At 42.9% G+C, this 23,696-nt stretch overlaps 2 protein-coding genes across 3 annotated transcripts in view; one reads left to right on the top strand and one right to left on the bottom strand.

Moving 5' to 3' along the window:
* The window catches only part of LOC119658841 (egl nine homolog 1), a 30,318-nt gene extending 25,046 nt beyond the window's left edge, over positions 1 to 5,272 (bottom strand). The window contains exon 1 of one of the 2 annotated variants that reach the window (XM_038066586.1): positions 4,311 to 5,272. In XM_038066586.1, the coding sequence (XP_037922514.1) occupies positions 4,311 to 4,735 (425 nt within the window). In that variant the 5' untranslated portion in view covers positions 4,736 to 5,272. Of the gene's footprint in view, positions 1 to 3,209; positions 4,231 to 4,310 lie in introns of those variants that run through there. The other variant, XM_038066587.1, reaches the window with a different exon arrangement.
* Positions 5,273 to 14,870: 9,598 nt separating this feature from the next.
* LOC119659005 (putative cysteine proteinase CG12163) overlaps positions 14,871 to 23,696 on the top strand; it is a 39,526-nt gene continuing 30,700 nt past the window's right edge. Inside the window, exon 1 of the mRNA XM_038066891.1 lies at positions 14,871 to 15,084. Within this exon, the coding sequence (XP_037922819.1) occupies positions 14,992 to 15,084 (93 nt within the window). The 5' untranslated portion in view covers positions 14,871 to 14,991. The remainder of the gene's footprint in view (positions 15,085 to 23,696) is intronic.

The following is a 23,696-nucleotide window of genomic DNA, read 5'->3' as shown; positions in this document are numbered from 1 at the left end:
CCCTAAGCACAGTCAACGATTACTTTTATCGGGAGTTGTCAGCTCTGTACTTTTATATGCGGCACCAGTGTAGGCGTCGGCGATAAAAATCAGAGAAAATCGCAGACAGCTTCAAGCTGCATATCGATTAAGCGCTCTCTGAACATGTTGCGCCTACCGAACAACATCTTATGAGGCAGCATGCGTGATTGCGAGGATGATCCCGGTAGATATTCTAACCGATGAGACAAGTCGTCTGTACGAAAATCGGAAAGCGAGCCCAAACAAGCAAAGTGAGCATTTGCGGGCACTGACTGCATGGCAAACAACATGGGACCAGGCGGAGAATCGCCGGTGGACATACAGTCTTATCCCAGGCATAAGCATGTGGACTATGTGGTACCACGGTAAGACGAGTTACGATCTGACTCAGTTCTTAACCGGACACGGTGGATACAGGAGTTACCCCTTTAGGTTCGGTCTAGATGAATCGCCCGATTGTCCTACATGTAAAGGTACAGGCGAAAATGCAGACAGAACACGTTTTCTTCGCCTGCCCCAGATTTAAAAGTTCAAGGAGAAAGCTTAAAACAGAGGTAAATACCCGTTTACCGGTGGAAAATCTGATAACGTATATGGTGCAATCAAATACAGCGTGGGACGCGGTAGTTGCACTGGTGAAACGGAACCACCAGCAATTAACGCCACGCAAAGCGGTAGCAGCTCATCTGGAGTGAACAGCCCCGTGAAGCAATACCGAAACGGTGGCCCCGCGGGAAAGTGCGGAGAAAATATGGGAGGTTTTAGTCGGTAAGAGTCCGGCATGCGTGTCCTAGATTCCAGATGCATATCCATAGTGGATTTCCCCCAGCCAAAAAAAAGACAGATATTGAACCGATTTTAATAAGGCTTTGCTTTGCAAACAAAACAGTACCGCAAGAAAAAAGTGTCATTTACTTAGTTCATTCAAGATATTCTTGGGAACCCTGATGTTTATATCGAAGCGTGAACCAGCGCACATTCTAAAAACCAATTCTTGTCCATATTCGATAGTAAAATAATATTCACCATAAAACCGTCCTTTTTCATGGCGTGTATAACTTCCATTAGAATTCAGTCGGTTCGTAGGTTACTCAGTTCACAAGTTTCTATCGGTTTTAGTCGCTTTTACTATGAATTAACTCTTAGTCGAAAACTCAAAGAAAAAAAATATCAAAGTGGAAATTGTCAAATATGAAGCGAAATCATTGTTGAAATACATGTAAAAATCGAAGCACATTCGTGAAAAGCATGTTCTTTGAATGAAAAAAAAAACGATAAGGAGTTTAATTCAGACAGATCTGATGATTCAGCTTTCAGCTTACATGATCTGCGGAACAAAGACTGCTTCAGTCATCAAAATATTTGCATTTATAAACACTTTATTGAGTTGGAACCAAGCACCATAGAGGAAGGCTGATACCAAAATGTATGTTCGGCCGAGTGAAAAGGATTGAAGACCAGCGATTGAAACTGATATTTTCCAAACCACACCCAATTCTTGCTCTATGAACTGTCATGTTACCCTCTTGAATTAATAGTTTCATTCACAGATCATCCATCCTATTGATTCGGGCAAACTTAAAGTTTGTTTGGCAATAAAAACGTTTCCATCTTGGAAGTGGCCAGAACGGATTCCGTATCTTAACAACGGTGAAGACATACAAAACCGCATTCCGCGAAGTTTCATTCATAAGCAATAAGAAAACAACCAGGAGCGTAGGTACTACTGAATTGGAACTGAATAAAATAGACATCTGAACCAATATCAGTAATTTGCTTAGCATCAGACATTGCCAAAGCCCGAAAAGAGAGATCCAATCTGAAAGTTCGTTCGTAACTCCATCATTATCTACTTCCATAGCCAGCTTAAAATCCAAGAGAACGGCCCTCATGAATGATCACAATCATCAGTAGCAGAAGAACCTCCTGAATTAAGTCACCGCCTCCTAATGTGGTACACGCGTCTTACCGAAAACTGATTACTTCCTAAGAAGATATTTTTGTCCGTTGAATATTTATAGTCAGCAGAAATGACTCTTCGCTGCTTCATTATTGTATCAATTGAACCGAATTTAACCGAAAATTTTTCCTACTTTCGGTCGTCCCTTGTTGACACTGCTCAGACGACACCCGGAGCACGTAGACATTCTAGGCAAACAGAAATTATGATTAAGAAAAACTCATTTCGGGGCTCATTATTGATTATTCTGATTTTCGCCACGCCATTGTGGATTGAATGCAGCGGGGACGACGCCCTACTGACAGACTAATTTGCTACAAATTCACAGAATTCGCACACGATGCGGTCATCATTCAAGTGCGCTTGCATAGGTAAACCAGAAGGTCAGGGGCAAAGGTGTAAATGGGGAGTTCTAAGGACATCAAGTGACGGTCTAGGACGGTCGAATTATCACGTTACCATTTTCAAGTCATGTAGGCAGTTTGGGAGGTCGCAAAGGCTGTTGGTAGTAAGTGTTGGCTGTGAGTAAATAATAACCCCAAGACCGACCTCTGGTTTTATTGACTGTTCTCTTAGTCAACAAAGGGGTATCAACCCCTTTTTCAAACATCAAAGTGCCAAAAAACTGAAATATTCCGAACAGACATCGAAAACCTCTACAAGGTCAGTTTTATTGTGAGGCACGACTAACAAGTGAACCCGTAGACGATTAAAAAACCATTTAACCGGCAAGTCAATAGTCCGCATGACAACATTTGCTGCTACAGTAACTCCTCTCATTAGCATCAGCCGCGACAGAAACGGCTGATTTAGCTTCTTACGTGGAATCGGCAAACTGGAATGCAAATTGCAAATCATAATTAACGTGAATTCAAGCTATTCTTAGCACAAAACAGGAGGATCCAAAAAAATGGGGGCTGAAGATGTTATTCGCCTTTGGTAACTCCCAGGCGGGGACGAAATGTCTGTTTCGCAGTGGAAATTCGGTCACACTTTCGATCATTTTGAGAAGGAGATTGGCGTGCGATTAGCCTCGACTATTTACATCCAAAGCGAAACTGATCAGATGCCCGATGGCGTTGGTAAATAAACACTAGAGTAAACACAGCTCCAACTTGACACTGTCAGCCCCGGCTCGAACTTGTTCATGACCCACGTTAGTTCCTCTTGTTTTTCCAGTTTTTTCACTGGCCAAACACTTTACTATATCGAAATTCGATCCACTTACGCCAACATTCTCCGTCGATCCATTCTTGTTCTGTCTGTCTATCGCCTGCACTTGAAATCTGGGGAACACTTGTAACCGCGGAATGCTATTGGCAAGTAACAACAATTCATGGGCTACAACTTCATTTACGAGCGTTGCTCAACACGTCGCTGGCAATTTATGACAAATTATCATTCTCTATAGATTTTATTAGCGATTGCGAAATGCACACGGCTGCCCCGAGCACCGACGCTTTCTCGGGAAAGTGAGATGAAAGCACTCGCAAAAGTATGCACCGACATAGGAGCGATAATAGCGCGCGGGACTCGGTTACGTTTCGTTTTATCTATCAACGCCGGAGAGCCTAGTTTCGGACGCGACTCGATCGATTAGAAGCAGTATCGGTTGTAACGTTTTACTCGTCTCCAGATGATATGATGATATCGCAAAATACGTACGATTTGGCACGTAGCCCAAAAATCTTCCGGGTCTTCAGCCCGACATTATTGGCAGTCGCGAAACAATTGCGAACGGCGTGCCAAACTATGGGATAGGACCTCTGCATACGATCCAGTCAGGCAGGTGTGGGGTCGAAGCAGCTCAGAGTGGTGCATAGACGAGCGTGGGCGACTGCATGGATCAGAAGCGGAAAGTGTGTTACCGTGGCAGTGTCCTACTGAAACCTGACAATAATCACTAAATTGCGCATTGCGAGCCAGTCGATTTTTGCAACGATAAAGAAAGTCGCGCCGAGTGTGCGATCACCCGCACGACGCCACCTCTGGGTGCGATTACTATGGGGGATTTCCTGCCCGTCCGCCCGACACTCACTACCCTGCCAGCCATACCCGCCAGCGCAACTAGTCACGTACGCTTTTCGCGCTAGTTCAAAGACTCCGCGTACGTACCGTCCGTCCGCGGCCAAGATTGTTTGGAACGTTATCGTCACTTTCCTACTCTCAAAACAAACATTCGGCTAAGATTGCTGCCACTCTCTTATCACAGACGAGCCGAGACGAGAACATCACGGCACACTCAACGGCGGCCGGGTTCGTTCTCGGTGGGAGGCGCACTGTAAACATTGCAAGAAACAAAACGGCGGGGTCCAAACGAGCAATTTACCTGGCGGCTCCAAGGTCGATGGCGAAGCGATTCGGGTCTCGGCGCACCAGCGGGTTTTCGGGAAGGTGCGGATGGCTGTGACCAGAGTCACTCTCGGTCAGCAGACTGTAGGTTGCTGTGGTTGGATTCGGTGCCATCGACTCAGCCTGAGGATTCAGAGCTTCGGTATCGGACGTTGCGATGGACATCATGCTCCAGAGGTTGTTCAGTTTGTTGCTGGTGGCCGCGGCCGAGTCCTTGCGCTGTTTGGCCAAGTGACGACACTCCAACTTGTGCATAGGCCAGTCGTCGTGCTGGTGGTTCGCGGAGCAATAGTACGCACTCTTGCACTTGGCGCAGCGAAGCAGGCCCGTATCCTGGTCGCAGATCCTACACTTTGGCGGCAACGGTTGTGACATCGACGACGACGGAGTGTCGTCACCCATTCTTCCGTTAGTTGCCCTGGGTTCAGGTTGAGGAGTTTAATTCCGAGCTCGGCGCACTTGGTCCTTTCTCACGTTCAAACGCAAAGCGGCAAGAACGTCACTCATAACCCCCCCTGCGTGGAGTGGGATTACAGCGCAGCCTGATAGTGGAATTCACCTTGACAACGAAATCGCGGACATTACACACTTGCGGTCTGGCACATACGCCACTAGCGTTGTTTACATTTGACAGATGCAACGACCCGGATACGGGAAAGCCACTGCCTTGCACTGAACTCCGATTTTATACTTTACAGCGATGCCCTTTTGCGTTTAGGTGGATCAGATCGACTTCTCATGCACCTGACGTTCGCAGAAATCGGGCTGACGACGATAGTTCTAGCGAAAGTCGAAAGTGAAAAAAATGTCCAATGCACTAAAAAACGAAGATCTGTCATGCAAGTAATGCCAACTGCCGACAATCAGCCAATTGGAAAGTATTCAGCTGGGGCCGGAAAGCCGAATCAGCTGTTATTCGCGAAGTTTGCGCGCGGAATTCGTGGTGAATATGGAATTCAAATTTTTGGTAACAGTCCAATAAGACGTCAAGTTTGCAGGGTGGTGAGGAACAGGGTTCGTGGGATTTTTATTAATTTAGAGTTTGGGAAAAGTGTATCTGACCGGGATGTTGAATACTTTTAAGCGAATTATGGATGAAGAACTTTAGTTCGAAGAGTTTTAACTAAAATACGAATAAATATGAAGGCGAACAGTTCTCTTTGCAGTTTCTCTATCGGATCCCGCCCATTTGTCCATAATGTCTGTCGCGTGGGCTCGTGGGATTTTCAACACTCATGGATGGATGGGATATTAAGGTTTGAATTTTATAGCCTTCTGGCTCATTGTGTGCCCAAGCAAAGTTTATTCAAGTAAGTAGTCATATCCTGTTCTTTAGAATCAAAAGAAATTCAATTAAATGCACCTGCCTAAGTCCCTTTTTAGGCTTTGTTATTCCCCAGTTCGTATAGCCATGGCGCGCAAGTGCGGAGCCGTCTAGTACGAAATGAGAGACCATCTCGTCCTTGCAAAGTTAGTTTGCTGGACATCTGATATAGGTACCTAGGGTAGGTGGGTAGGTATCAGTGCCATTGTGATGCCAAAAACTCCTAAGACCGTGACTGCTATTATGGGAGCAGAGAGGCAAAGTCTAGCCGGTTCGGATCTTAAGAGCCAGCCCGTAGCATTCACGAAGGAGAGCAGCTCTCCAACCCTACAGATAGAAATCTCTCTGAGGTCCCCAAAGAATGGTTTACCCAATGCCGTAGCCAGACTCTAGCTAGAGCTGGGCAATCGCATGATCTTCTATGGGCCAGTGCCCCGTGTGACTTGGCACAACTCGTACGCCTTCGTCATCTTAGGCCCGCGGCTGCTAGGTAGTGCGGGTAGATTCGGTTCCCGACAGCCGCCAGCGAAACACCGACTGTATTCACCGAAGGGCTGCCAAGGGCAGAGCCTCGCCTGGCCAATTCGTCAGCCCGCTCATGCCTCTCTATGTTCCTATGCCCGGGAACCCAGAGGAGGGTGACCTTGAGGGTGTCGCCCAGACGGTTCAGCGCGTCTCTGCACTGCCCCACCAGCCTGGACGATGTCGCCACTGAGTACAAGGCCTTGATGACCGCTTGGCTGTCGGTCAGAATGGCCATGTTACACTTGGGGCTCGAATCTCGAGAGAGGAAAGAACCATTCAGTTGTCGACATACGCCACCGTCTTCACCCCGCGGTTGTCCAATGTTCGTATAATTTCGTCCATTATTATTAACTAGAGCACCGGTGAGATGCCTCTGTTCACACTCCGGTCAAGTGTGCTATTCCACAGCACAGGAGAATATTTACTTTTGAGCCCGTTGATGGTTTGGTCGCCTCCGACCCATGGCTCCTTTATTAGTGCGATGTCGATGTGTTCCTCTAGGAGGAAGACAAGCATATAAGCCGAGGCGCACTTCGAGTACTGCAGATTTATCTACGTTACCCTCAGCTTGATCTGCTTGCGTGGGGGGTTCGTCAGTCCACGTCCGACCATCGATCGTCCTCTCCTCCAACAGCTCGTTGGCGGCTTCGATTGGATCTAGGTCGTCGTCCGGTTTTGCAGAGCGGAACACTTTTACCTTTGCATTCCTGACTCCGAACCCCACTTTTTCGTCGACCTTTTCCAGTGCCTCCAGGCACACTTCGTTTATATGGAGTAACAATGGTTGGCTGTTTGTCTGAGGTTCGTCCTCCTTGATAACAACCCAGTCGTCCATTAGGATCTTAGTGTTTTGAAGGCGCAGGAATTGGACGAGCTTCTCCTTACCCATGCGGATCTTCGGCAACCAGATACGAGCGACCGACCGCCTGGGAATCTCGTAAGGGATAGCTAAGCTTTACGCCCTCCCAGGCGTTGCTGATCTTAGCGACGCACGAACCGAGAAAGTCCCTAGAGAACTGGTCCACGCAAGCTATAACGTGGAACCCACGGACCACCTGAGAGGAATTAAAGCAGGGGATAAGTTCCGTGTGTTTGCCTCCGGTGTCCAGGAGATGCTCAAAGACCATCCCCGACAGTCTGGCCTCAACACTGGTCCACACTCCCGGCACTAGCAAAATTATCATCCGCCAGCCCCACACATAAGTGCTTCTTGGCCACGTCCCTAAAGGGTTTCGCAGTTTGTGGCCCGTCGGCTGACTGTTGCTGCACACTTTCTTCGGATGTTGCTTAGCGTCTGAGCTCTTGCCCACTCTGTTCCGCTTCTGATTTTGCTCGACCTCGTCTTGAGATCGATTGCGTTTCAGAGCGATGGGCTTCGCCTTCTGCTTGTCTGCCAGGCGTTTGCTATTGTATTCTTCAACAATCGTCTGCTATTTAGAGGTCTTTTTCATCCCTCTCTTCGACAGTACCGGCCTCCTTATTCTTAGCAATCTTGCGCCTGGCATCACTCCCTCTTCTTCTATAGTCGTTTTTTGTTTTTTTTTTAAAGTTGAGTCCATGTCTTAGTCCCACGAGTAGCCCGGGAGAATGTCCACCCTGGGTGGCCTGGCCACCAGGGTAAGGGTCTTATTTGAAACTGAAGGTGCCCAAGGCGTTCAGAGTTTGCATACTAATGACCAAGCTCCCCATTGGCCACGAAGCCTTCGGCGTATGCTGTTCCACCTTGACTTGGGGTCCTATTAGCACTTTCTCCAGTGCAGGGAGGACGATAGGTACCTTTTTTACGCAAATACTTTCGAAGGAGTAGCGAGTACTGCTGTTCCCATCGATAGACTTGTTTTTTAATTTCTCAGCCCCTTACGGCATACACAACTCCGGATTTACTAATTCTAAATGCAGTGGGGTTACAAATGATGGTTGGTCCCTTTGTTTCCAATCGAAAGAATTTTAAGGCTTTGCTTAGTTTACTTTTATGAGGGGGGGGGGGGGCGACTCCAGGTTTTTCCACAAGGATTTTCGCCTGCTGGCAATAGTTCAAATTTCTCCACTCGGATGCGTGAATCCTTGCAATTTCACCCTACACAGTAGATTTGATTCCGGAAGCTGGTTCTGGCCACAAAATTGTGTGAGTTCATGAAGAGCTGTCTCCGTGAATTTGCCTTTCTGGTAGGCCTACAGTGAATGCGTTTATCCCTTATGAATGATCTACTAGTCTTTCTAGTCCTTTTAGTAGAAAGGACGTTAGACTGACCAGTCGGAAGCTTTTTGCGTCTGGGTAGGTGAGTTTCCCTCGTTTGAGAATAAAAATCACCTTCACATCACGCCAATTGGAATATAAGCGTGTGGTAGGCATGCACGATATATATTCCGAATATGTAGACCCAGGGTATCCATTGTCTCTATTACTAGCGCAGGAATGATGCCATCCGGACTTGTATCTCTGGAACAAGTTAAATGTCCATTTTACTCGCTCCAGTGATACTACTTTGCATGCCGGATTCCAGTCTCTCGGTTGAGGGCTGTATGCACCTATCGGCCCGGAGATTAGATCTTGGATGCTGCCTGGGAAGTGCACTTCAAGCAAATGGTTTGCCGTTTCTTCATCGCTTCCTATGTACCTCCCGTTCTGTAAACGTAAACAACCCAGCTTCTGGCTACGATCTTTAACCAGAATCCGCTTCGGCTTTGAGGTTGCCTCAAAAGAGTTAGTCTATTCGCAAAAGCTTCTCCATGATGATCGTTTAGCCGATCTTATGCTCTTCTTTAGAGCCTTCTGTGCCTCTTTAAAGCGATTCCAGCTAGCGGTTGAATCACACTTCAGAGCACCATTGAGGAGCATCCTTATCGTTTTTCTCTATTTTGCCAAATTCAAGTTCCACCATGGTGTTTTACCATCATTTCTTTCTTCGAAAGCTTCTCTCATGCTAGTTGTGATCATCTGGGTTGTCTTCTCAACTCCAGCAATGAATTTGATGCGCCTTCCAGGAATCGTGATTTGGGCGCTCGATTGTATTTTATACGTCACCCGTCAATGGAGTGGATGGAGGTGGCTATATGCCCATTACGAAATCAATGCGTCCGTAATCCGCGAGTATGATATCGTTTGATACTCTCCACTGTCCGACCAGAGCCCCGATGTCAAGGGATGCCACCGTGATGTCGATGATCTCTCACCTGACCACATTGAAGAAAGTGGGTTAATTACCAAAATTAAGAATCTGCAAATCGGTTTCTACTAAATAATCCAGTAGTCTCGATCCTCTTGCATTTATGTTGGAACTTCCCAGCATATGTGATGAGCGTTGCCATCACATCCTGCTATTACCCACATACCTTTACTTTATGCATATTGGATAGTTCTGATGAATGTTCCGCTGAGAATTTCTTCGAGTGCTCATTTGCCTTAAGACACAGCTGCTTGTAGCTATTCCGTTTACTTTCCCATATGACCTACTTAAGGCTACTTCGAATATCACGATATTCTTTCTCGATCTGCCGATGTTCTGGCTTCCCTCTTGTGCCTTGATAATATCTTCTCGCTCTAGCTCTAAAACCGCCAGAAATGTCTCTTCCACGAAAGCTCCTATAGACCAGCAAGCTATCCAGGTTTTTTTTTCACTTACGTAGCGCATTTGACTCTCGTGTCCTCCGTTTCTGATGTTGAAAAAAATGGCCCGGTGGTTACTGTGGGCGTAGTTTTCCCTCACCCGCCAGACCATTCCTCTGATGTTCGGCACCTTTCTTCCCCAGCCCAAGGACACGAGTTGAAATCGTCCGCAAAAATTTTAGAGCTATGATTTTTACGTCAAACATTAAGCTCTCTAGCATCTCCTTATATTGTGCGATTGTTGTAACGTAAATATGAGCACCGTTGACTTTTGTCCTTAAAAAGCTGAGAATGCTTTTCGCATGCCCATATTGCCACGTTCCCAGATACGTCTTTCACCCACGTATCATTATCATAATTTCGCAAAAGTTCCCAAGTTGCCGCCACGCCCACATTCAACTCTCGAATGGTTTGTAGGTTGAGGTTGATTTGTATCAACCTCATTTAGCCCTAAGATTCAACTCCATTCTATATGGCGGACATCTTTCCACCACCTGCAACGTGCCGGTCGACCCCTCCTTCGTTCCTTTTGCACAACATGCATCAAGGATCTACAGTGTGATTTTTGATGAGATAGCCCTCTTCTCTACAACTTTGCGATCTTGTGCATGCTGCAGCAAAAAGCACCCGAATCATCTCTTGAGAGATATTTGCTTCCTAAATCGCCACAAGACACAATCTGTTCTTACCTCGGCACAGTAATCAGGTTAACCATGCCTTCTTCATCCTTTTTATCGCACTCCCTTCTATTTCGCTAAGGCTAAATTGTTCACAGATATCTTCCCTCGTCTAATAGCTTACACTTAATTACTTCTCTTGCTTTCATTTCCGTTTGCTCACATAGTACCTTTTCCACCTGGCCGCGAAAACTATCCGCTGACTTCTCGCCTGGATTTATTTAGATCCAATATCAGATCCACTTTCTGCGTCCAACTGATGCTCACTATGTCTTGGTTCCTCTTTTACAACAGCAGCATTTAATTGACAAAGTAGCCAAGTTTCATACTACAGGCACACTGTGGTCACCTTAGACTGACGACCCACAACGCATCCACCGAGTGTTTCCTTCCAGGCATTTAGGTTCATCACGTCCTAACAGGAATTCTGTTCCCAGTTTTCAATAGCAGCATTTCCCAATGCTACTTACACTCTAATTGGTGGTTCCGCCCCTGCCATAATGACCAGGAGCCTGAAATTGTCAGAGAGTTCAAACGAGTTCTGCCTTAAAAGCTGTTAATAGCGATGCGAAAGTTGTGGCTCTTCGGATCCCATGCAGTTCAACTCAAAAAACGTTTTTCTGGTCTGTCCCAATTTTCTCTGTACATGAGTCTACCTATATATTATTTACGAAAAAAATGTATGGGGATCGAAGAATCAAAAGGCAATAAAAGACCTGAATTCAGTTATCCAGAATCCAATGTCTTTTCCAAAGATATGCGCCCGTCTCTTCCGCGGTTTCTCCATAGACCTAAGCAGATTAATCTATGAACTGCAATCATTGCAGTGCTTCAAATATATATGTAGATCCTAATGTTACAAATGGAGTAGTTCATCTATACCTACCCCAGGTGAGTGGCGTAGTAAGACTCGCTTTCAATTAATATCGCGACCATAGGAAAATTCGATATCCCGACAAAATTCGTGGATCAATATGCGAGGGTACTCTCGAAATCTTTCACCATCAACAATAGTCTAAGACAAGGCTAAGCATTATTATGCATTCTTTTTAATGTGATCGTGACAGATCCGCGACGATAATGTGGATGCCAGCCGTACTACTAATCTCAACTAATGGGAAGATTATTCCAAGATATACTGAAACTGTTTTCATCTATATCGATCAGGCGTTGTGGGATCGTGAGTTGCATATTAGTGAAGGCAAAACAGAGTGCAGGAAAGAATCCTTCGTAGAATTTTTGACACTCTACAAGTGGATGAATAATTCCGCAGTCTCCGCAGTAAAATCCGGGAAACTGGCGAGCTGGTAGGGATATCCAATTTGTCGACTTCGGAGCAGTTTGGGGTTGCCCATTAAATCAGGTCTACACTAGACCCCAGTTGGTACCCCATTAACGATGGAGATTTAATTACAATAATCTCTGATAATTCACACTGTCTGCAAAATCCTCGCGTTCAGGGTTCCAGATTCTCGGTATGAACACGGATCGATTCAGTAAATACTCCTTAATAACTTCTCGTCCTTAGTTTAATATTCAATACTTTTTAGCGTGTTAACTTTTTAATTTCCTGGCTCTCGAATTTTCTCATTGATGTCGACATAATAAGTTAGTTCCTGTAAAAAGTTATTCGTTGTGCAGCTGAAAGTAACCAAACGAATTTCTCATTCTCTAATTGTTACCGTCTTTCATCAGTTTCACTTTCGAAGTGGGGGAGGGGGCGTTCATCTAAATTGTTATAAAAGTTTCACGAAAACTAATGGTCCATTGGTCACAGCTCACTTATAAAGTTTTTAGTCGAGTTTTCAATTTACTACTACTACTACTACTACTTTTTATTATTTTTCTTTTTAGATTCCTGGTAGCAGACCTGAGGAACAAGGAACAATTTTTGGCCAAATAACAGCTTCGTTTTTGTTTCCTGCGAATAGTGCAAATATACACCTGCTTCAAGCCAGCAGCCACTTAGATCTTCGAACTATAATTGTCCTAACTGCGGCGTGCGTCGGGGACTTCTAAAAAACTCATGCTCAAAATAGTGACGTATAGAGCAAGCGCCTTTGGATATATTGTCTTTAGCATGCTGGATGCTTTCCCTTTAAAAGTTTATCGACTTCACTGTCGAAAAATTTAATTGTGCTGATGCTCTGGGCCTTAAAATCTCAACTAATTACTGCATATTTGCGGCATTGACAACAAGTTCTCATTGGTTTTCGTCACGCCATGCTATAAGAAAGTTTCTGCATGAGCGAAGAGTATAGATACAATTTCTACTACGAATTTATCATTGGAGACATCGCTTTGGTAAGTATCCATTTCACCTTATTTTGATCCGTCCCCAGAATTTACAAATGCTTATTGAAGGTCGTCAAATAGTGCACTCTTTTTGATTTGTTTGTGGGTCTTTTCTGTTGCTTAGATCAACAACATGAAAGATGTATTTCTGTTCAAACTGTTTCAAAGTCGCAGTACACCATAATGCAAAAAATTAATGTAAGGGCGGGATATCATACCGATTTAATGTAGAGTTCTCGTGATTGTATAGTGACTGGAGACTTGGAGTTACAATTTTCGCGATTTTGGCTCAGTTTATGCTATGATTGAAATTCGTTTTGAACGCATGAATCCAGAGCTCTTACTGATATCCTTCTTGTTCCACTCGATTCTTCGCCACTAATTTTCCCAGTGACCTCAAAATGCGCAAGATTTTGTCGCAGCTAAACCCTACGTGGAGCCCTCAATGCTTCTTTGATGCAACATGGGATGATATGCGATATCATATGATCCTATGTTGCATCGCCTTTTAGTTTTGTTGAAATTTATTTGGTAAAGTTTGAATTTTCAACCCTACCCCACCAAGGGGAGAGGACGAGGAGGGTATGGCGGAGCAAGGGAAAGGCGCCTCTCTATAACTCCGTTAACATTTGTGGCGGTTATTTCCCCTTAAAAAGTTATGGCGCCCCAAGTTGGGGTTATTTTTATGTCGTTATGGTCGAATTTAACTTTGAACCCCATTCATACAAGGAGAAACCTCATTAAAAAATCGCGGTGGTTACCCACTTTTAAAAAATTATTGAGCTTCAAACGGAGATTATTTTGATATTATTATCGTAAAGTTGGGTTTACCATCCCACCCCCTATCCAGGGATGCATGCGAAAGTAAGAAAAGATCTTCCTTTCCAACACCATTGAAGAATTGTCGCGGTTATCCCTAAGAAGATGATCTCTCCCCTCCTAAAAAGGGGCTATTTTCACATCTTTTATACACTTATTGGCAGGGCGATAATTATCGTGATTTACAAGATGGGTTACAGAGATAGCTGCCCCCCGTGTAATGATGTGAAAATAGCTCCTTTTCCGGGCGCTGTAACTTTTTAAAGAATAGTGGCCGCTATAGGTCTTTAGCAGGGGTAGAAAGAGGGGGTCTTCTTACGTCAACTTACATGCTCTCTTTACCCCCTCTTCCTTCCAGGGTGGAGTAACTCCAACTCTACCATGTTCCCAGTTGCAGCCCCATAACTTTTCGAGGATGGAGCGATCTTCGCGGTTTTTCAACGGGGTTTGAGAGAGAGGATCTCCCATTTCTCTTTTCCCCTTCCGGATATGAGGTTCAAAATTAAATCTTACCGTTTTGTCATGAAAATAGCGCCATAATGCCATATTTTTTTTAAAGGTGGGTGTCGTCGCAATTTTTTAACGGGATTAGGAGGGGGGACTTTTTGTTCTCTTCTTTCTCTTTTCTCTTCTAGGAGATATCAGAAAACCTTAATTTGAGAAGCCATATCTTTTATAAAGAGGTTACGCAGCAAATGGATGAACGTTACTTTTAAACGTAGTGTATATGAGCCGAGTCCTCACCGGATTAACTGTTTCGTTGGTATGCTGTCCTTAACCGATCGCCAAGTTGTTGGTCCTCATAGATCGTCCGTTCTGGATTTAATATTTTTTCTTTGCAACATTTGGAATTTTGAATATTATTGCTAGGCTACACGATATTCTCCTCTGTCCGCTCTATAAGACGATATCTTCCAAAAATTCTTCGGACCATTCTTCTCTTGAACACGGCTAAGAGTTCGCAGTTTTTGTTGCGAAGAACCCAAGTCTTCGAGGAATACATGAGGATTGGCAAGATCATTGTCTTGTGCGGTAAGAACTATGGTGAGACCTTTCGAGCGGGGTTTTTGTAAGCTGAAATAGGCTCTGTTGGCTGCCAACAACCGTGCAGGGATTGGAATTCACTTCGTCCTTTAATATGGGAGACGTTTTTAAAGGTCAAATACGTTACCGTGAAAAACCAAATCGTATATTCAAACCACACAATAGTTACCGTTCCTCAATTTTCAATTCATTCTGAATGGACTGGAAAACATCGCAATTTCTCTTGTCATTGTCAAATAAAACTGTCAGCTATCAGCTGGCAAAGCCAAAGTGAAATCATCCATTGCTGGGTAAACATACGATCTTTGGAAGTGCGCGTGGCCAATCAGTCTCGCTCCGTAAACAGTGTGAAATACAAACATTAGTCATGGCATCAAGTAGGAACCTGTCCCTATTAGGGGCAGTGCTGGTTTTCGCGTTTCTGGCCCAATCCGCCTTGGGAAACAACGAAGGCAACGACGTGAGTACTGACCCATGATTTCTCCTATTTGTGTCCAAGTTGCTTTCCTAGCCAACATCCAGCTACCTCGTAACTCTCAAGTTCATTTGTAGCTAATAGACTCACTAACCCGATTAGTCATTGTGGATTCGGTAATCATTTATTCATGTCCAAACATCTACACGGAAGAGGCGATCTCAAAATAAAGCAGTTGCCGCTGCGCCGTGGTCTCTGGATTTGGTTTGATATTGTTCACTTGTCGTTTACTTACGTCGAACACCAACGCACTTCGATTTGCAAGTGCAAGCTTATGTGATTCATTGCTAATCGTGTTATTTTCACATTCTTACGTATGACCACTAATTGGATCTCCAACATTAACGGATCGAATTCTTATATTTTCCAGTTTTTTCTCTAAAAATTCAAAATATCATTCTTTGTTCCAAAAACGTACTTCAGAATAGAGTCTGGAGCACAGCCAAACAAAGCTGCTCAATAACTTCTCATTTCGCGTTAATGTAATGCGTCGTTTGACCAAGTAAACTTGATACGACGAAAGCTGGTGTCAGAAGGTTATCAGGTCAGCAAATCCGCGAATCCGCAGTTATTTGTCCTCCCTATCTTTGCAGTAGATTAGTATCGATGGGCTCAGCGACTTTTCAAAGCTTTGATCGGAGATAATTCGGGCTCGCGACGCCCTTATCTGCGTAGTGAGACGGTAGCTGTGACTACATTCCAGTTCATTGAGAGGGCACTACACACAATATATGCTGAGGTCCACTTAAACTGGTCATTGATATGAAATGAATATTAACCCAGTAGCACATAGAAGTATTTCTTTCATTATGACCAAGTGTAATTTTATGGCTGACTACAATGTTGTAAAATTCAGTGGAAATTCGAATGTTGGTTTAAGCTACCCTTCCTACTTTCTAGACTTTGTTAGTGGTTATCTCACTGGTGCGGTTCCCATTGTCCTGTTATCTTCAACTTTGAAATTAAAAAAAAAGGTGTCAGTTTATGGCGCTGCTTTCTACCATCTGCAAAATTGGCATAAATTTCGATCTGTTCTAGGCTGTTGGGCTGTTCTCATTCTATCATCGCTAATGAATTTGATTAATTTGAAGCTGTCTAGTGTATTTGCCCAATTTTGGCGTTTAAGCGTGTGGAAAAACATCGAAATAATTTACTTTTTAAATTCAGCAATGTTCCAGCTCACGTGACAAATGGGTTTGTTGTACCTATTATCCAACACTACTAACTCGAATTATTTTATATGGGAGACATTCCTTTTCTTCCATTTTATCGAGCGTGAAAGTATCTAGAAGTTGTGATGAAAAAAAATGCTTTGTCGTACCCCTCGGAATGTCGGGAATATGGTGGCTAAAACGTTTTTCTCTCGGCATGGTTCCCACTTCTGGGAAGAGGGAAGTTGCCTGGTGGTAAATCTGGAGAAACTGGCCTTGTTTTGGGCTAAAACTCATGGATTAGAAGTGATTTGAAGTGACAACGCGTTGCTATGAAGGAATGGCAGATTTGTCTGGCCTTTTATCCCTATATCATTTTGAAAACGTTACAGTAGGATCTTCTGAGACTCTGAATTTAGAGTTGTTCCCTTTGAAATCAACTTTGACCGTACTATCACTAAATAATGAGCACGACTTTCACGTTTCACCTCGACTCAAGTGTTCCGCTCAGGCTCAAAGCATAGTAGCGGGCAAAGCGACGATGTTAGCAGCGAGCGAAGTGGCGAAAACAAACACAAGACTTTGTTGTTTCTTTTCGACGCTTCGCTCGTCACTATCGTCGTCGTTTTGCTCGCCGCTTCACTATTTTTTGAGCCTTAGAGTGAATAGAGCCACTCGTTTCCCATTGCGAACTTTAAATTTCTCTTTCAGGGTAATATCCATACACCCAGCTTTCAAACAGCGTCGATGGATTTTTGAACTATAAAACGGCCATTTTACCGAAAAAAAAATAAAATTATGTACTAAATAAACCTGCCAAGTTTAAAAAAACGGTTCAGTTGTTTCCGAGTAATTTTGGGCACCGGATTTAAACATGGGATCTTTTTCAACGCTCACATCTCACTCAATTTTTTCGGGTCGACTTGAAACTTTAAGGACGTATTCTCAAATGCTTAAGCTTCAAAAAATGCAATAACAAAAACTGGATTTTTTCGAAGTTACAAGTGGAGTTAACCCCTTAAATTGAAATTTTTTTCATAAGGTTTGAATCTGTTGGAGGACAGACTTTCAACTCCATGCAAATGCCCAAAATTTCCTCATTCAGTTTCAATGAATTTACAAAGTCGTGAATGGAAATCGCCAGTGGTAGTCACACACTCATTCTCCGTAATATCAACATAAGCGCATTTTAGCGTATCGTGTAGTCAAGACTTTCTGCCAGGATGCAGCCCATCGTGTAAAGGTCCCACGAGCACGCCGGCTAAACCTCATTGCCTCAAAACCCCGAAAATAACTGTTCGCAGACGGTGATTGTTGATTGGACTGAATGTGTCGTCGCCCACCTCTTTTCAAGCGTAATTCCGTCGGTACCAAAGTATTCAGGGGCCTACAGATTTAGGACGTCTGTAAAACCCGATGCTGATAGGTGGCGGCATTGATTTTATGTTTCTTTCGACGAAGACCAGCGAGGTCGCCCCAGTGGCGCACATGCCGGGGCTTTTCAGGGCCGGGGATCCTGCAGTTTAACTTTGAAATATTTCCCGTTAACTAAAAGCATTTTTCACGAGCACCAGCGACGATGTTTTCGAAGCTACTTTCGCTGATTCTCCTCTCCTCCTTTGCCACTTTGTGCTTTGAACTCTTCAGATTTCCTTTAATCCGGCAAAGTATCCTCAGCATCTTTTCCACCTCCATTAGGTGGTTAGACGATCGATCCGTGGTCCCTCCACCCTCTGTGAAAAGTTTCAAAGCTCTTTTGACACCCGTTGGTTTGAAACCTGTGGGCCCTCTCCATTCGTGCATTATGTAACTCGACGACTGTGGCACATTACTAGGACATATTGACTATATGAATTAAATAACTACATTCTGGACCATAATTAAACAAGGAATTCAATAAAATCACCAGAAATAGCAAAACAACATTATGTTAGTTCCAAAAAAAAGCAAAATACGAAGTTATCAGAACTTTTTACGGACTCTGTATACACTGCTTTTACTATTTCATGAACTTTTTTGACATTTTTTTGCAACTTCACGTTCATGCGTTGTTTGAAATTGGTAGTGGGCTTCAAACACGGTAAAGATAGCCAATTTTCGTTACTCTGAAAGTCAACTAAGAGTTCCTAACTTATTCAAACTTATTACTATCGATCCCAAAGGATCTATCAGACTACTTCACATCGAAATAGCGTGAGTAGTTGCTTCTATAAAAATTTATTCACCGTATTTATTTCATTACACCTCATATTATTTAAACGAAACTAACAGATTATTCTCCTATCAAATCAATTACCCGATATAAATCCCAAGTTTCTGTCAAGGCATGAGACTATGTTTCTTTAGATTTTCATCTCGCGTGCAGAGCTTGATTGGACGGATGGATGGTTGTGCTGCAGCTAGTTCGCTCATTGTGTATCCTCGCAAAGTTCATTTTCATGGAAATTCCCGTTCTAGACGCAACTTGAGGAGATACACTAGATGCAGCTCTTCTTCAGAGTTTACTATTCCCCAAGTTGTTTGTTTGCACCCCGAAGAAGTGTGTTTCGTCTTCTTAATTGTGTAGATCGTGTACAGATTTTTTTGAAGAGGACAGAGTCGTTATTAAATACAGTTTTCTCATAACTAGTGCGGATAGCTGAGTGGTTAGAGCCCAAGGCTTTCGTACGGAAGGTCACGGTTCAAATCTTACTGGTGACATTCAGATTTGCATCGTAATTTGACGTCGGATACCAGGGTAATAATCTCGGGCGAGCGCAATGCTGACCACATTGCCTCCTACAAGGTACTGTAATCCTGTAGTGTGCCGTTACGGTCTTGAATGAAGTGCTCTAACACACTTCAAGGCCCTGATCCATTTGGATTGTTGCGCCGACGATTATTATTATTATTTCTCATTTTTTGGTGAATGAAAGGAGAATAATCTTGTTGGGATTTATCCCGTGATTCTCCCGATCGCACCGGCCTTTCAATCGAACTAAAAGCTTGTACCAGCTCTGATATCGTTAGCCAGTCCACTATAAGGGTCCACAATAAAGCGATAAAACCGCCAATAGATATTCACTGCATATGACGGCGTACAAAGTCTCATCACACATACAGTAGTCGAAACATAATTAGGAACGACTAAGTTTTCATGGAATTTTTCGTTAAGACGAGGATAATTTTTGGCAAAGAAAACTTCATATAACACAAAAAACAATTACTATTCGTTGAAAAATAATAAGGGTTTGTCGAGAAATTTATGCTTAATTCCTATTAGTGTTTTGTCGGATATCCCTTTTCCTTAATACTGGCTGACCAACTGCTTGGAAAACTAGCCACGAAGTCCTGACATCTCTTAAAGGTTCTTCCAAACTTCTTGAATATCGAGTAAAAGTGCAGAGAAGTTTTTGGATTTTTTGATTCCCAGCCATCACATCACTAAACAAGTTTCAATGTGATTGAGTTCGAGGCTTTCCCTGGCCAGTTTATAATATTAATTTTTCATTCTTCATCATTCTAAGTTCAGTGAATTTATAACCTACCATAGGCAAAAGAAAACATCGACAATTCCTTGTAGAATTCGATTTTATCGTTACAAATATTTGACCACAGAAATTGTTGATTACAAGAAAAACATGATTTTATGTTTTTCCTTTCTATCGTTTCTAGTTATATTTCCACCAGTGTACATCTCTACTTGAGCCAACCTGTCCTCCAGCAATGATAAAGTAGATGTCTGCATATCGTGCGCTCTATAGCTAGTTTCCTGGCGGTTGACATTATTGATCCAAAAGAGGTATTATCGAGAGCGTTTGCTATATCAAGTACCCATCTCTTGTTGTTTGTTGCGGTATCAATCTGTGAGTGAGGTCTCACCAGATTTTGCCGATTGTTAAGCATGCTAGCTGCGATACAAAGGGATGGATGTCAGCTTCTCATTCAAATGTATCCAATCAGTACAACAATAGGAGGGTCTAATAAGGAAAGAGATGAGATATGTTGGCCTAGAAACTTTGGTCTAGTTAGTTTGCCCTTGACTTTTCTCAGTACGCTATTCTAATGATTCCATACCGTCAATATATAGCCCAGTGAAATGCTGCCTCTATATAGATCTCAGCTTATTACTGTTTCAGAAACAAAGTTCCCTGTTGGAAGAGAAATGGGTAAACTTCATTTGAACTAGATGGGCCCCTATCACCCGTGTTTTCAAATATCTTCATTCAACTGATTTCGCCATTACGGATTTCCAAAAGGATTCATAGGGATTTCCGTCCATTTTGTTATGTTTGCTTGGACGAATGTCTTCAGTGTCCCAACAGGATTACTTGGATAAGAAAATCCTGTGGAGGCGCCTTTCTTCTAGAAGGGGTTCCATTTCCACACAAAATTCCCTTTACAAGTCCTCAGCCTTGTATATCTTTATTACATTGGACAAATATTTGGTTATGTTCCTCCCCGTGCACTGCCTGCTTTACTCTATTGACTAGTCAGGGTATTTATAATTTGTGTGTTGGCGTTTTTCGTCGCTTTATGTAACGCGGTTTAAACTATTCTTTAACTTTCAATTTCTGGTTTTCGCTTTTAATGCGATATACATCCTCTGGATTGATGGATTTAACAAACGAATGTATTGGTGGTCTGAGAGCGAGGACTGATCACATTCCATCGTAACACTTTGAAAACGATTGGAGGGATAGAGGAGGTAATTTCATCTACCTCTTTTCCGCCACTATGTACGAAATCATGTTCTGTGCCAATTTCATATATGATTAGATTACATTTATTAATAATTTTCTTACGGTACTCGCTCGTCAAACCATAAAGTGGTGACACCCCACGGGATTACAAGCGATACCGTGGCATGTAGCCCATTTATTTCGATGATTGTTATAGCTACTAGTGAACTGAGACCCATATCTCATGCATAATAGCCACACACCTTCAACATGAAAATCCTCTGCACCATTTTGCTTTTTCACTTTTCTTCCTTTTGCTTCCTTCGCACAGCGGTGAGAGGAGCGCTCTCCTGTAGGTTTCTTCAGGACATTCTTGCTCCACGGATTTTTGAAAGGACCTTTAGATCGGTCAAACAATGATTCGTTCCAATTTTCTCGTGGTTTTGAGGTTTTTTGCCCATTTTGGTGTTCGGCGGGGGATGGGGTCACCTTCGCGGCTGAGTTCATTCCTCTCTTTCCCTCGTTCGTTCTTTGGTCTTTTCCATCGCTTCAGATTTTCCTTATTTCAGACGTAGTTGCATCAATAGATTTGTCTGACGAGTTTATACTTCCACTACTCAGACCAGGTTTCAGGGGTTGCAATTTCGTCTCACCTTCTCTGGCGTGTTCTCTGTTTTTCTCGGCGTTCAGCGGTTGACTTAGTGCTATCCTCATATGAATATCTTCTTGTTGCTGCTCTATTTCTTTATTCTTTATTCGGTTGGATCTGTATCTGATCCCATGACACCCAAGCTGTGTTACGTCCTATACACCAGAGACTGTTCCCGGCTACATTTTCCTATGCAGCCATCAACATGGGTCGCGTAACACCTTGGGTTCCGAGTTTTCAATTCTCGCCAGGCTTTGAATTACCTCATGGTTTCTCTGACTATTGTTTTTTTTGAGATCTTGAAATTCGATCAATTAACTGTTTCAGGGAAATTGAAGAATGGAAAATAATAACAAGTACGAGGCAGAGGTACTCTACAAATTTTCAAATATTGGCCCATCATCGCAAAGGTTAAAATGTGTTTGTAATTGACAACGAATTTCCACTACCGTTTATGCAGTTAGCAGTTTCCAAAGGGGATCTTTCTTTCCGAAAGAAGGAAGATAGCAAAAGTTATATTTGATATAGTATCATTATCGTCGAATCACAACCGTGGCTTAAAGATCACTCCTGTTTATGAATCAGATGAGAATTTTGTTTCCGAAAGAAAACATAGGTGAAACGGGTATCAACCAGATTTATGATAGCTGGTGGTATTTTCTCAGTTCGATCTTGTAACTCACATTTAAGTGTCAGCTGAACACGAATGATTCCTCTTTCTTTTTGTGAGGTTTCCCAGACTTCGGGGTTTAAGTTGTTTTTAAAGTTTCTGGGCCCAACCCACACCCAAAAATGATATATATAGGACAGAAGAGTCGAAGAGAGTATCCCTATTCCCAAATTAGCATGCAACTATGATCATCGATAGCTTCACTTCATCATAATCGGGGGTTGTTTCATCATATTTGTATTGTGAAATGAATGCAGATAAACGCGTGACAGTAAATATTGTGTGTCCATGTCGTATAACGAAACGAAAACGGATATTTTAATTCCCGATCAATTTGGTGTGACAAGGGCTTTTATCAGCAGATGTCATGAGACAAGCAATATCTACGAAAAGGTAGAAAGAGGCAATGACGATGACGAAAGTAAAAGCTGATTAAGTTACTATTAAAAAATAACCTGCTCAGATTGAAGTGACCCAAAGGTGTTCTTTCAAAAAGTAGTGTGGATATATATCTGAATAAAACAAGGGATGAACTTCTTGAAATAAAGTAGTCTATAAGAGCACTTTGAGGAAATTTTTGTTTTAAAAGAAACGGGTCTAAAGAAAATTGCTGCTTCTCTTGTTGAAAGGTTTGGTCTGGCTGTAGTTGAAATGCGTTCAAGTCACCATCGAACGTATCAATCCAACGATTTTTTGGTCGGCCTTTTGGTCATTTCCCATCGACTTCAATGTTCATGCCAATCTTAGCTAATGAGGTCTCGTCAACGACCATCCAAAAAGCCACCATCGAAATATTTCCATGATGGCTACAGCTACGATTGCGGATATCCGGATTCCGAAAGTGATCCTAAAGTATTGCGTCACTGATCCAATGCAACAGTTTTTTTCTATTTGATTTTGCACCTAATTTGCTAAAATGACTAACTTTCCTTGTTGGTAAGTGTTCTTGACTGAATGCGGTAGTTTTATTCACTTTGTCGTATAACATCAATTTTACCATAAAATGGCAAAACGCACTTTATATAAATTTCTCTTGACCACAAGTTCCTGCAAATGACTCTGATTCAAATTTAAATTAGATGAAACATAATTGAAGCTGTTCAGATGCTTTCTAACTTATTTCCACTCTCAAGGTAGTGAGAGAAATTGAGACTAAAAAATGATAGGTCAAGATTGACCATCATCAACCCGTTATACAATTCAAAGCATATACTCATCTTCAATCATTCAAAATGAATTAATTTTAATTGATAGAGATACGCTTTTGATTGCCTCATTATTTTCTATTTATATTCCGCTAAGTTTATCAGTTCATCCAGCGTAAAACCTACGGCACAGTCAGAGCTTGCATGTTTTTTTCTACGACTCAGCAATCTCCCAACTCAGTTCTTCCCCAAGATTGCGCTTGTATAACTTATCTAGTTTGGTTCTATCGCACTAAAGTAACCATTGAAGTTTATTTTCAT

The sequence above is a fragment of the Hermetia illucens genome, chromosome 6 (assembly GCF_905115235.1).
Source record: "Hermetia illucens chromosome 6, iHerIll2.2.curated.20191125, whole genome shotgun sequence".
Taxonomy (NCBI): domain Eukaryota; kingdom Metazoa; phylum Arthropoda; class Insecta; order Diptera; family Stratiomyidae; genus Hermetia; species Hermetia illucens.
This window is presented reverse-complemented; position numbering and strand designations above follow the sequence as displayed.